Genomic DNA, 14,903 nt, shown 5'->3' on the forward strand with positions numbered 1-14,903 from the left:
GTCCGGCAATTCGCATAGAAAATTTCAATTTGTCAGTAACTTTAGACAACAGCCACGTGCGCGATTGTAGGCAACAACCACTCCTACTCCCAACAGCGAGCATGACACTGCCACCGAACTCAACTGACAAGCCGAATTCTAATCCAAATCCGTTACGCATTTGAAACAAAACAAACCCTCGGTATGAGGGAAAAACCCGCAGAAACTACGAATTGTGTGGACGAGAAAAACCTGTCGCTGGAAAAACAGGATTACGTAGCAGTAAATGTGGTGGAACCAACAAAAATGCTGGTAGAAAATGGAATTATTGTGCGGCGTGGCACAGACAACTGAAGGCGTTTCAGTGCCAACAAGTGTCGCACTAATTGATCGCCCGAATTTGGTGACAGCTGCGAAGACGCAGGCATGCAGAGATGTGCTGCACGTATGTGCGTGCAACAACCGAAGTTCTCAAATAAGGAGTAACTGGAAAAGTGAACTATAACAGTGTAAGCGTGCCGGCAATTTTTATGAATAGCTGTGCCAACGGGAAGCACCTGATCGTCAGCGTTTGACGGATTGTTTGCATTAACGAGCCTAAGTAAACAATTGCGTTAGCTAATTGATAGGCGTTGCATATGCTGAAAGGTGCTTACCTACCTTTTACTGTTACCTGCTACAGTTACCAATTATTACATCTAAGCCATTGCTCCAAAGAGACCGTAGAATATACGGGCGGAAGCGACAAACAGCTAAGAACAGGATGTTGTTAAAGTTCAATTATACATATGTATGTATATAAAAACAGTTCAGTCACATCTCGATGTTAAATGCGAGACTTGTTTGTTAGGTGCAAGCACTAATCGCAGGGAGTGAATCTAAGGTCATCAAATCATATTTTCCTAATAACTTGGCTAGGTCGAGAAAACCAACTACTGATGCACAAAAATAGTAATGATATCATTTAAAAACGTCTTCTTTTTTAATGTCGAAAAATAATTTAAATACATGCGCGTATTTCGCTAAATTTCTGAAAGAAGTTTCAAATCCCAAAATATTCCTTTTTATCTACTGTTCTTAATTTTCGTAATGTGAACAGCTGCGTTTATCTACGCCCTCACCAAAACATTTTGAACCTTGCTCTTTATTTCCGACATTTTTCCGCTCGTTTAACCCTTGCTCTACAAAAACAACCTGTTTTAGTAATAAAAAAATTATCTCTTTAATTTGAACCTTCCTCCGCAATTGGTTGAACAAACCTTCAACTAATCAATTTGTGTATCTGTTAAAAAGCGGAAGTATTGAAGGGTTTACCATCGGCCAACCATAAATTAAATTTCTGTCAATACTTTGAAATTAATTTACTGCGCTTTCAGCTGTTGAAGCTATTAATTTTTTGATATGTTTTATATTGCTGTTGAACGCATATTTCAAGCCATTCCGAAATTTCAAATCATTATTTGAGAGTAAAGAATCTGGAAATACAAACAAATTGCTTCTTTTCATATTGAATATATTTATTTCAAGCCTCAGTGTGTTCACCAATATCTTGAGAACGGTGGTGATGCATATTCAGATCGATGACGATGATGTGTGACAACACATTGAACAAAGAATATAACTTAAAAATTAATATTTAATACATAATTTAGCTAAGTATTAAAAATAAATAAGTATCTTAAAATCTAAAAGCGTAATAAGTGAGCATTTCCCCTAGTTTGTCAACAAATTAACAAAAAGTCGAAACTTAAACAGAACTAAATTCGTACAACAACAACAGCAACAATATTAGACATAGATTGAGGGCAACGCCAATCCCACCTCGAAGTAGTTGATGCCTCCAGTTTTCAAACGTTTCGTACTGCCGATTGGCGCTGCTAGTGTTTTACGCCTTTGTCGCTTTCTTTGCAACGGTATTCGCGCGGGCGTCTCCAACTGAAAGGTGTGGTCCAGTCGTTCTCTGCTTAAGCTTGAGCGTAGGTAATGATGTTGGTGTGCAGAATTAGCATCGGTTGTCGAAATACTTGTGGGTGCGGGCGTGGGCATTTTTTGGAGAATATCAGTGGATATTGGCGTGCCTGGCGGAGGCGTCACTGGCGCTGGAGTAAGTGGTGATTTGGTGGCGTTCTCTGTTTTCATCACATGCTTTGGCCGCTGGTCAACGAACATAAAGCTGAGATCACTCGCTGGATCCTCGCCTGCAGCATAGGATGGTGAAAGCACCAATTCGCTGACTTTTTGTTCGGCTTGATTTTTGAGTAGCGTACGACGGCGCAGGTTAAAAGACTTGCGCGGCTTCACCTTCTTCTTCTCATCCTTACGCGCCGAGTCTAGAATAGCATCAATTAGCTTATCCAGAGTTTGGTCGCTCATACCCGCCGAGTGTGACTCGTTCTTTATGTGCTTCGTTAACTTTTCCTCGCCACATTCCTTCGCGATCTCTGCAAAATCTGCTTCCAGTTTTCTAGGCAATGATTTTCTGGCGGCCTTTAGTTTCTCTAAGTCCCCCTTTTGTTTCCGTTTCGCCAACTCGGGTGTGTTGAAGTAACGTAAATTGCTTATAAAGGGATCTGGCACTAGTCCCCTTAGCGCTACTTGTTGTCCGGTCGGCAGCGCGGTACTCGGCGAATATTCTTCCTCGAAGCGTGGCAAGGTAGATGCATAAGTCGGTGCCGGATGTAAAAAAAGACCCACTGTTGAATGTCGCCGATTTGGCAGTGGGCGACCAGCTACGCTCGTGCTTGTGACTCGAATTCGTCCTGGTGTACGCTCCATTAAAGGCGACATGTCTTTTGGTGTGACATTCAAAATATCCGTTAATGGAGAAAGTAATAGCGGACTATTACGCTCTCTCTCCACCATTGGAGTTGACGTATATCGTATGTTCTCCTTGTTACTAATGGTTGCACGTCGCCGTCGACGCTTAGCCTCCACTAATGGATGTGGTGTTCGTATCGATGTGGTGGCCGTTCGGATACTTGGTGTAAGCTGGTTCAGCTTCTGCGCTGATGCCGTCCACTTTAACATATTTATACTTTTCTAATATTATTTGAGCTTCAGAACGTCTTGATATTAAATATGCTCTCGTTCACATTTGCTGACAAACTGATTAGTCAACGCGCGCGAAACCGCTTTTATACTCGCCATGTCCATTAACATAGCAACCCCGTTTTCTTCACTAAACCGACCTCTCATTGCGTAATGTGCTCTTTTCGTTGTGAGTAAAGAGTCGGCGGCGCTCTTCAAGTTATGCGAATACATGTAAATAGTATAGTGCAACGACGGAATTCCGAGTGCTCTCGACTCGATGAGAGCCGTCTGGTAACAAAGGACATTACATTGTTGGTGACTATTAGCTGCTTTGGTGCACCTCTGCGTGTGCGCCTTTTCTCATTTCCTTATGCTCTTCCTGCCAGGCAGCGCGATAAAATCTTGTGATTGTTCGTTTGAACTCACACACATTCCTGCAGTCATAGCGGCAAATTGAAAGTCCTGCATATGAGAAAGATCGTATCGTGGGTAGTAAATGTGAAAAAATTAGGATGGCAGAGGAAGTGGTTTTCCTTATATTAGTTAGACTATAATTTCCACATTACTGGGGTGTCAAGATTTCGAAGCAGGCCGTCTCCCTTAAAGGTAACGGAGGCATGCAACAGTGCTTTTGCATGTTTAAATGTAGTTAATATATTTTTAGAAAATTGTCTCCTCGACGGTGACATTTATTAAAGCTAAATGTGACACTTGCTTCCTGCGATAATTTTGATCATAATTGCACCGAGCGCAACAGATTGTAATGTCTAGTGTAGTTTCACATTCGAATGCATAGAATTTAGACATGCACCTTCTGTGGGCAAGCAACAATCGCAGGTCAGTTCGTCCTTTCTCCATAAGCTCAGTTTTGGTGCAACTACGTAGTTACCTCACCTTTGCTTCCTGTGGCGAGTAAACCTCTCATCAGAGCTCATTACAAGTTTTCATAGTTTCTTAATGCAAAGGGAGCCTTCTTTCCACACCATTTGTCAAATAAATTTCGGTTTAAAAAAGGATCTATTTTGCACAGCACTTTAGAACCTTTGATGTGTTCTGTTTTCTTGTAGTACAACTTACTTTAAAATCATCAAATCAACAACAGAAAACAAAAATTTACATAGGAGTCCTTCAAAGACATATTCATACTTACGAACCCATTATTATAAGCATATGTATGTAGGGATATATGGGATGTCTGTATGGTAAACTTTGTGTACCTTTGCACTTTTGCACATCATTAGTTGAAAAATGTCCTTTTCGACAACCGCATTGGTTACGGATTGAATTTTTTATGAGCGGATTTGATTTTTTTAGAGAATTTTTAAGCCGACCAAACCGCAAAGCAATTAGAGACAGACAAATAGCAAGGTTTTCAGTCGTTTAATATCGATTCACACAATTCAGTGATTTTCCAACACATTTGCATGTAAAATCTTTCCTAATGAGTACTCGAGTTAATGGTGCGCAAATGTGACAGTTTCAACGAGAAAGTGAGTTCGAATGGTCTGTCATATTAAGAAAGTAAAACAGTGGGTAGCGCGTCATCTTAAGACAATGAAATGAATAAGAAATGGTAACTTTGTGGCCCTTAGCACATGCAAATATTTATGTAAAAAGTTTTAAAATTTTATTTGTAAAGAGAAAGTATTTAAAATTATTTAACTTGATCTGATCAATATTTTCTCAGATTATAACGATGCCTGAATTTCTTGAAGATAACACGTCAAATGAAAATGTTTTCTTTACAAGGACTTGATTTCCAAAATTACCATTTGTATGGCAGCTATATGCTAAAATGGCCCGATATCGATTCCTTCTTGGTCACAAAAAGAAGTGTGTAAAATTTTAGTTCGATATCACGAAAACTGTTCGCGTATATACATGGCTAAATCGACTCAGCTTATCCCACTGAACAAGTATATCTAGTATTTACTTTGTAGGTCCTCCGCCGTTTCCTTTTGGGTTTTACAAGCATTGTGCCAAACTGTTATTAGCGTATAAAAGCAAAAATTCTATAAGTTCCAATTTCAAAACTAATCTAAGAATAGGGCGTTTCATTAATAATATGTGCTAAAACTCTAAGTCTTCTAATGGCTACGATTTATGTCTCTGCGTAAGACGGTGGCACACAATTCTCGTGATTTCGAATAAAAACTTCAGTTGTTTTGCTACATAGGCTGTTGAAAGGTGTTGCGAATTGTGGCAAAGTGCTATGAAAAGCCGAAAAACAACATTCACTTTCACCCTTTACATCGCCGCTACATTATATACCGACCACATCGCCGCATTAATACGCTAAAAAGGGTTTAGTTTTCCCAAAGTAATGCAACAAAAAACGTCAAACAATGAATAATGGGATTTTGATTAGTTATCCTTTCGACTTTTCGCAATATTGAACATATTGGAGCAATGTGTTGTTGTTGCCATTTCCATATCGCAGAAAACACAAAAACAATTGAACCGCTTACAAATGTAAAACAAACGAAGAGTATATTTTCGGTGTATTTTGTATGTTTTGGGCATTGTGTTTGAATACGCTTTGAGTATGTGCCGATCGCAATCCTTTGCTCCTCGGCTTACCGATTTGAATTCGCAATAATATTTGAGTGCGGAAATGATTAATTAGCGAACGGTTAAAGGGTGGAACGAAGTGAGTCTGCTGCTTGTATTTAGGTATTGTAAGCGGTTTGCTATTTTAATATTGATTTTTAAATGAATGATTTATAGTCCGATAAAAATGTTAATACACGATGCTTTGGGACGTTATAACCACACACAATGTTTCCAAATCATTGCTGGTAATCTGGAGTCCGGAGCATAAATTTCGCCACTAACTCAATCTTATTCATTCTTTGACCATTATGTTTTTATGCCTGAAGGATAAATAGACTCTCTGACCATTGTCCAACGACCGTTCTCATCGCACCAGACGGAAGTGAGGCATAAAAGCGTTGACTGCTGTTTTGGAAAACTATTTTCCAACGGTTTAGTTTATTAAATGTTTTTTGTTTTATATTTAATTTACCGCTGCTTTTATAAGTAAACCAATCATCTCGAAATGTTCTTTCCGTTTTACTTCCTGTTCAAGCGGCTGCCAGTGCGTATTGTCGCCAACATTATGGCCGATCCGCTCTGCCAAATTACAGTGCAGAAGTGCAGAAAATATCCTTTTGTGCCTCTAAATGTCATGTTTATGCTCATAACTTTTCGCACTAAAAACCCAACAACTGACAGGCTGCAGCAGGACATGCAGCGGCTGAGTGCCTGTCGGGCGTAAATCACAGCAGAAGCTGTACTTAGACAGCTAGTGCTGCAAACAGACAAATCTTTGAAACGAGAACAATGAGTACGTAATGAAAACTCTCAAATACAGTCAAGGACCCTACACGAACTGCCGAGCAGAAGTGGAGTGGCAGGAAGTGTTGTGAATGTATCAAACGGAATGCGATCTCGGCAACCACACACACACACACATGTACACATAAATACAAGAGATATAGTGCAACAATGCAGTTATTGCAAATAATTTAGAGCATCTTCCTTTAGGTCGATTTCCACCTTTAGCGTGGCTCACATCTTCGCAGGCTTGTCTGGCCGAACAAAAGACATCGTTAATGAAGTTGACGATCAACAAACGAAAGGATAATTTCATGTTGCTATTGCAGCCCCATCGTAAATTCAACACGATTTGGCACAAAGTAAATTGCAATTTATGTGCGACAGTTTGCACGAGATCCTTTCGCCTATCGGCCGAGTGCAAATCTTCCCGACATCATAAAAAATAGCAATTTCAAGTAATTGAAATTCGGTAATTGGTGGTAGGCTTGAAATGCACTTTCGTTTGTCGGTTAAGTGAAGTGGAATGAACGGGCGAAAAGGAGGCGAGGCCGCTTAGTAGTTAAATTAGTACTTCCGAGAGGACAAACTTGTTTCATGGGAACTAAGGAGATATTTAACTGCTTCTTAACGGCTGTCTTATAAACCAACTGTGCACTTATTTTTCTTTTCAATCGCTTTAACCAAATAGATTTCATAAATGATATTTCATTTGTAATTCTTAGTAAGTTCTTCAACCCACATAACCGTTCGTTACGGCCGTTCAATGCTTTGCACCTAATATCTCGAAATCCTCTAGCAATTTTACGCTTTTCACCCGTTGCACGCCTGTCCACACACTCTTTTTGCATTGCCCAACCGACCGACAGATGCAATGCATACAAATTGCCATTATAATTTATTTGATTTTCGTCAAAGAAAGCAATCGTATAATACAACAACAATAAGTAGTAAAGGTAAATCAGTGCAGTTGCCGGGGGATTTTCGTCGTCTTTTGCTAAGATTATGCAACTGGAGCAGCGAGCGTTCGACCATAGCAATGCCAAATGACAGCTGTTGCCTTTGCCAAGACTAGGAAATGTAGCGAAAAATTGCGAGGACACTGGTGAAAATCAGTACCGGTGGCACAGTAGGGGTTGGCGGTAAAGGCGACTGACTTATGAGTTTAGTTACCGCAGCAGCACTCACGGTGAGCAATGTGTGAGTAGCCTTTGGCTGAACAAACGTTACGTTAGTTAAGATGACCCTTGCACCATACAGCTGTCTTACTGATTTATTTCTTATATTTTTCGGCAAAAAAGGCGTCTGGGCTTGCGCGGTCTTCTCAAAGGCATGGCAATTGAACTTATTGGCGTGCTTTGAGTAGTTCAGCAAAAAGCAAATACAGTTCGCAACACCCAGCAATAGCTGCCCTTACAAATGCTAATACAAAACGTTAATTATTACAGCTCAACTGCAATTATGCTGGAAAAGCAACATTTCATTTCATATTAAAATTCAGGGACTGCGAGTATTTGTCACTTCTGCTTTGTGTACATAATCCTTTCTAGAAAATACCGCTATTGGACTAAAGTAAGAAAAATATAATACGATTGTTAAAGATTTAACACGTTAGATTTCGGTTTTCTTCTTTCTGTCTTCAATGAAAATACGAACAATCACACTATCAAGCAAACGAACAAATAGAAAAGTGTAGCACTTTGCCTAAGCTAAGGAAAGTCTTAGCACCTTTTTTACATTTTCAATTTCAGTTTATTCTGCAACTGCTTAGTCCCATTTAGACATTTTTACATATACATATATGTATATACATAATTCATGCGGTAGTCGTCGCAGTTATGACAGCTGTCGTATGCTCCTAAATTGCCAACAACAATCGATAATCCCGAAAATCTGGCTTTTCATACAATTCATCATATTTTTTCAAACAAGTCTGTTGTTGTTGCAGGCGAAAACCTCAAAGAATATGCATACGAACACATGGATTACTGTTTGTTCTGGCGGTTAGACGCACTAAGTTGCTTGTCGCATGTCACTCACAACTATACACACGTGCACATGTACATATATTATTTATAGTTTTCTTACACTTACATTGACGCGCAAAACGGTGTGGAAATATGGTCACCAGTCAATAAAGAAAACAAATAAAACTTTCTCCTGAATCCTTTACTTGCGATCGGTCTGCGCGGCTGACGCCTCGCGGCCAGACAACTGCATTGATAACTGTCCCGTTTTACGTTGTTGAGCGTAAAATGTCAATGATGTGTTTCGAAATGTCAAAATATTTAGTCCGGTTTCTTGTAATAAAACTACATGTCCTGCGACGGGTTACAACATTTCAGCAATATAACTTTCTTTGCTCTCGTCTTGTTCAGCATTGCGACTTATATGTCAGCTAGTTTGTAAGGGTTATTTACCCTTTTTTCTATTGTCCTGTAACTGTTTTCTTATGCCTCCTTTGATTGCTTTGGTGAAGGCTTTTATTGGACCTTTGATATTGTTTCGTCACGTCGGACAGTTGTAAGTGTCAACATGTTTATTTAAATGTAAATAAAGCGGTCATGGGACAAAGTTGTCAGGCATACATGTCAGTTGATCCGTTTGAGCTTAAGATTGAAGAGCTACAGCATGTGAAAGTGATCAGGTCTGGTGACCTACGCCACATATCACATAGAAAACGAGCATTCTATATTTTTTAACATGCTTGCTAATTGGGAAGTGGTCAAATTGAAGTCTCGAAAACGATTTTATTTTGTAGAAAAAAATAACAACTAATTGACAAGTATTTTACTTGCATAAAATTATATTTTTCAAACAAGTTGCGAATACCTTGAATAAGGGTTTAGTTCTAATGTCAGTGCGGTATTCATATACTATACTGTACTATACTATACTATACTTATAAACTAAGAGCTATTGGTTTTATAGAATTAAGGCACATAGAAGTATAACCAAACCACTAGGTTGTCATTAAATTTCATTTTCAAAAATATTTCTCAGTCAACAATATTTTTTTGCTTACGCCAAATTTGATATTTTCATGTCTCAACTGATTTTGAGCCGTCATACAATTGCTTTCAACGAATTCTCCATGCTGCAAAGATGTCATAAAAAACATGACACACTCAAATGTAACCCTTTCGCGCCGATATTCGGTTTACCATAGCTAACAAGAATTTAATTACTTTGCGTGCCATCTTCGTTTTTTATGATCATCGCTACCTTTAGCGAAAGGATACATTTCGCCACGAACAAAAAAAAAATACAAGAAATCATTGTTAGTTTCTGACTGACATTCCATCACTCACAAATATGCATTTTATGCACGTACCTGGAAATTGTTGCATAAATTAAGCGTGAATTTCACTGTTTCATAGTAACACATCTTACTTTTCTTCTGCTTTTTTTGTTTTACGATCCCAGGCAAGTTTCTCATATGCACATTTTTTCAGTGAGACTAATATATTTTGACAGCGGACACACATAATCATTTGTCAGTCATACCGTTTACATAATTTTTATTACATTAAATATGCGCATGTACTACACATACTTATATATGAGCATGATTCTATATACATAAATGCATATTTAATTGAAAACATGTTCATTGAACAGCCGCAGCAGTAGTGTGTAAAAAGGGAAAGGAATCCCTGCGAGCCGGCACTCAGATTAGCATTTTTTTACAAAACATAATTCCATGCGACAAACATGTGTTACCAATGCAGTAACAGTTAATATATTTTAATACATTTCCATTGTAAATGAAACCCAGTTGTTGTAAACAATCTTTTCTTGTAGTAGCAAGTACGCAAAATTGTTCCACGGAAACTCATAAAAACAACTCAGATTTACTTGTGCAATCATAAGTCCGAAAGCTAATTCTTTACTTTCCCACACAAGACATCGAGTCGACCACAAAATCAACACATCGCACATCAGCAGGAACTGTTATTAATCGCACCCTCAACTTCCTTCCTGCAATGACCAAGATGTAGCTATTACGTCCCAAGATAATTTCCTTGGCGGAAGTGCTGCAAAGCAAAAATCATTAGGTCTTTTGAAGAAACTTTTCAAGCGAGTGAACCACTGCGCAAATATCCGTGTGTCCGTGATGTCCCACTAATGTCACGCATCGCTGGTTAACGTTTTGGCTGGCCTGTTGTGAAAGGACGTAAGACAGTCAGCGCACTACTCCCAGGACACTCACTGACCAATTATTAAATAAATTCCGTAATAGTACGAGCTATTATCTGGCGAGTTACACATTTCTTCTAAAGGCTCTCTCGAGTTGCCTCTTCGTTTTTCCATTTTTTTTAACTTCTTTAAGTGTAAATGTGTGGGCGCTCTAATGTTTGTCCGTGTCAGAAATTAATGACAGGAAATTAGTTTTAATCGTTTTAATTTGTTAAAGAATGTGCCGATTTGTGTTTCTTCTTAATATTATTAAGGGAATGGGGACCCGTGAATACTCAAAAAAATTGAATTTTTTCTTGCCTCAAATTGACGAATTCAAAAGTTTCTATTTCTTCTAATAACGTTAGCGCATCTAGCGGCAATGTGAAGCATAAAATATGCGAAAATCTAAAATGCCCATTTATACATACATACTTACATTCTGGCTGAGATCAAGTATATTAACTATTGCTATATACAGAAATCTCTGTCCCTACCTAGTCACGCCTGCAAAATTGTTGTTTTTAGCTCCTACGAGGCTAAGTATTGTCGCCCATTGGCATACATAGCCCTTGAATTATACCCCAAACATTTTCGACGAGGTTTAAATCTGGTCTTTCGGCTGGTCATTAGAGCAAGGGTATGGAGGGCGAAGCAAAATGCTCTTTTGTCTTCTTTGAAATGTGGAAACTGGCATTGTCCCGTTGAAATGTTAACTTAATTTCGCTATCCTCCAAATACTTACTTAAAGAACACATCGTCCATCATCTCTGTACTGTTGTCAACTGAATATAATCACATTTTATAAGTGTAAATGTTAACAAAACTTCCTAAACTCCTGACTTCCTGTCTACAGACCAAATCTGGTTTAAATATCGGGCTTTTAAAAGAACTCCGCATCATTTGCGTTTTGAATGGATACACTTTCTGATGGAAAAAAATTGTTTACCACCAGGCATTAGCAATAAAATAAAATATGCATTTTTTCTCACAGACGTAACTATATATACATATATGCATTTGTATTTGATGTGTAAGTTTCTCTAACAGTTCATAAAAATTATGTCATTAGAAGGCACACTGCCCACATCGAAACTAATCAAATAATCAAAAGCAATTTAATGCATGTCCCAGCGAAACACCTCAAATAAGTTAGTTCGATGTCATTAAAAGAGTAGTGAAACGTTTTAGATAAAGGGCAATTACCTGTACAATAAAAATATATGTATGTATTGCAATTGCGGGCATCGTCCGCGCACGCGCGCCATATGGTCAGCCAATTGATAGAGGGCTGACAATTTCATGCAATTAGTGATTGGAATGCACACAAAAATTGCTGGCTGCGAGTAAATAAAAAACGACGGTAAGGCACACTGCGTGCCGGGATGTAAAATTGTCGAATTCTACGATATTATCACAAAGCGTTGTGCTACCCACGCGCGCTGAGTCACGTGTATGGGTATCATATGCCAAAGATGTCAACATAAATGTCCATTGGACATGGAGGAGGGTGTCAGACAACTGACAGTGCACCACACATTGTTACACTTTACATATGTCGGGTATTTTGTATTTCATTTATTTGCTTGCGTTAAAGATATGCGCATCCAAATTGGCTCAATGTGCGCTTCATTGCTGGGTGGACTAACAAAAGTATAAATTTGTTCATGCAAACCTAAGCGCGACTGCACTGTAATTATGCTATTATATGCACATAATTACACTCGCCGGACTCGCAGCTAGCAAAGTATTCAAGCAAAAAATAAATGTACTTATGTATGTATTCATGTATTGGAATTAACTGCTCATATTGCACCGCCATACTTGTTGTGGGTTTAAATTAAGTGCCACGTACTATATATAGTACATACTTACATATATAGCATTTAATATGCAAGTATGTATATACTTACATATGTATGTACATCATTATTGTTCTTATATATGTACATATGTATATTATAATGCTTTTCCAATGCCACTTTTTGAGTTGACAATTTATTTGAAAAGAAATCGACTGATGTCCGTCAAAACTGACAGACAGGATATGTTATCCTGTTCAACAACACACACAACTGTCGTCTTAATCGCATGTGTATGAAAAATATGAGAGCGCTCTTGTGATTTCGACTTATTATTAGCTTGTGGGAATTTTCTTAATTTCGTGCTTCAATGCATTCAAAATGCAGGAAATCCTTCCGAAAAGGTTGGAGAAATAAGATTCGGTCTTCGCCGTTTTCGAATTTCATGAAACGGCGATGGAATGCGGAAAATATCGGAGGGGGAGTCTATAATGTTGTTACATACACATGCGAAAAATGGCTTGTGCTAAAATATTGTGGCCTTTTCACAGACGTGAGGGATTTCATTTAATTTTCCACTTTGATGAATATACTATATAAGGTACTTACTTATATGTATATGAATATACTCGTACAGCTCTTATGTCCAAACGAAACAAGCAAAAAATATTGGATAATTTCATTGCCTTTTATTTATCCCTTCGCTGGTTCATAAGCCATAATTACAGACCCTATTATACAATATACATATGTACATATGTATGTATACTAAGGTATACTACCATACCATACATGGCATGGTAACAACTATGCTGTAAGAGGATAGCTCGTTTAGCCAAAAGCTGATGAGTGGAATAGTTTTAGCGTTTTGTAATCGGATTAATTAGATTTTGCGCAATATTCCGAAATAATCAATGTTAAAAGTTTTCACGCTTGAATGGAAATTCGCTCAAATTACTATTGCTAAGTGCAAATTGTGTAGATTTATGGTTAGCAGTTGTGGGTATTTAACATGGACATCCAAATGGAATGTCCATCGTGGATGTTTGCATTGTTTTTATATAATGACTAGTGGATCCGGCCACGCGTTGCTGTGGTATACATTTAATATTATTATTCATGAATTAAACTAATAATGCAGTGCAATTTTTATTTACAAATAAAGGCGAAAACGTTTGAGGAACGAAATAACGAATTTAAGGTTGCTTCCTCAATGTCTGGTACCAGCGTTTTAGTCCAGTTCATAGAGTTGTCCGCTTAATACAAGAGATTGTACTTCATAAACAGCAACAAATTGTGAGACCGGCCAATGCGCATGGTTAATGGGGATGTCCGCTTAATAGAGCGTCCATTTAATAGAGCTTTCAGTGTATTCTTCATTTATGAATTGTTTTTACTATCCTAGAAGTTGCTTCGAACTGGACACAGTGTACTAAATTTTGCTCTAATCGATTCAATAGTTTAGGAGTCCATCATGGACAAACAACGTGACCCTAATTTTTACTTATCAAGATAATTCATTTCGAGTTATAAACTTTTAGTTAGACATTTCTGCATGATTTTTTTATTCAATTGGTGTCCTGAGAAAAATCGCCAAAAATTGTTGAACAAAAACTTACGTTTTTCGAAAATTCACACCTTAGCAGGTATTTGATTTTTAACTCATTCTAATTAAAAAATTTAACTAGCTGTGTTAATTTTACGACATCTATTTAAATACAAGCCTGTGCGCCATTTGTACTATCTTCGTAAAACGAAAGCAGTCGTCAAAGTATGAAATTGATTTCCGCAGAGCTAAAGTTTCAAAGCGTGTCAAAATGTCGTATGCGCTACTGAATTAGTTTGTTTCTCAATCTTCTTGGCTTTGCAAATGTGTAATAAAACATTGACGCCTTCGCGCATGCGCCCTAGTTAACTATTTAATTATCTCTGCTATTGTTTAGCACACAGTCGGTACACTTATTTCTGAGTGGATTCGCCACAGGTGAGAATGCTCTACATCCTTCGCGCTAATCGAGTCTGACCAGAAAAAGAATAAAGGCAGCTGCGCAGAAGGTACGTAAGCGACAGGAATGTCTTCATCGGCGGACTGTGCAGTCTGTCCAAGCTACGAAAAGGTGAATAAGATCTTAATATAATACGTGCAACGTTGTATTCAAAACTATGCTGCCTGCCGAATGAAGTTGTAAACCACAAAACACACGGCAATATATTTCTTTTCCTTTTTCCTCATTTTCTAAGGATTTCAAGGCGCTTGGTCGTAAAATTCGCTCTCAATAAGAGTGACTGTTGTGCCGTCAGTCAAATTAATGAGATCTTTCGATTTTTCATATAGTTTTCTAGTGCTGCATGTATTTTAATGCTTGTGGCACGTGGAAAGATTTTATAAATCATACTGCATTAGAGTCGAGCTTGTACTTCTTCTTTTTATTTCTTTCTACACTCTTGCAACATGTTGCTACAGAGTATAATAGGCAAGTGTGAGTTATATTATTATAATATATACATACATACATATGTATATATTTATATATTATTTATATATAATCAGTTTGACGAGGCGAGTTGAAATCCGGG

The 14,903-nt window shown here is 38.0% G+C and overlaps 1 protein-coding gene across 1 annotated transcript; it reads right to left on the bottom strand.

The window, feature by feature from the left end:
• Positions 1-1,483: 1,483 nt before the first annotated feature.
• LOC125778486 (uncharacterized) lies at positions 1,484-3,147 on the bottom strand. Its single transcript, XM_049456630.1, has one exon. The coding sequence runs from the start codon at positions 3,004-3,006 to the stop codon at positions 1,768-1,770; it is 1,239 nt and encodes a 412-aa protein (XP_049312587.1). The 5' UTR covers positions 3,007-3,147; the 3' UTR covers positions 1,484-1,767.
• Between the last annotated feature and the right edge of the window lie 11,756 nt (positions 3,148-14,903).

This window comes from Bactrocera dorsalis, chromosome 4 (assembly GCF_023373825.1).
Source record: "Bactrocera dorsalis isolate Fly_Bdor chromosome 4, ASM2337382v1, whole genome shotgun sequence".
In the NCBI taxonomy this organism is placed as follows: domain Eukaryota; kingdom Metazoa; phylum Arthropoda; class Insecta; order Diptera; family Tephritidae; genus Bactrocera; species Bactrocera dorsalis.

Excerpts from the sequence above, each read along its gene's own strand:
- LOC125778486 (XM_049456630.1), bottom strand. The coding sequence starts at position 3,006 with ATGTTAAAGTGGACGGCATCAGCGCAGAAGCTGAACCAGCTTACACCA.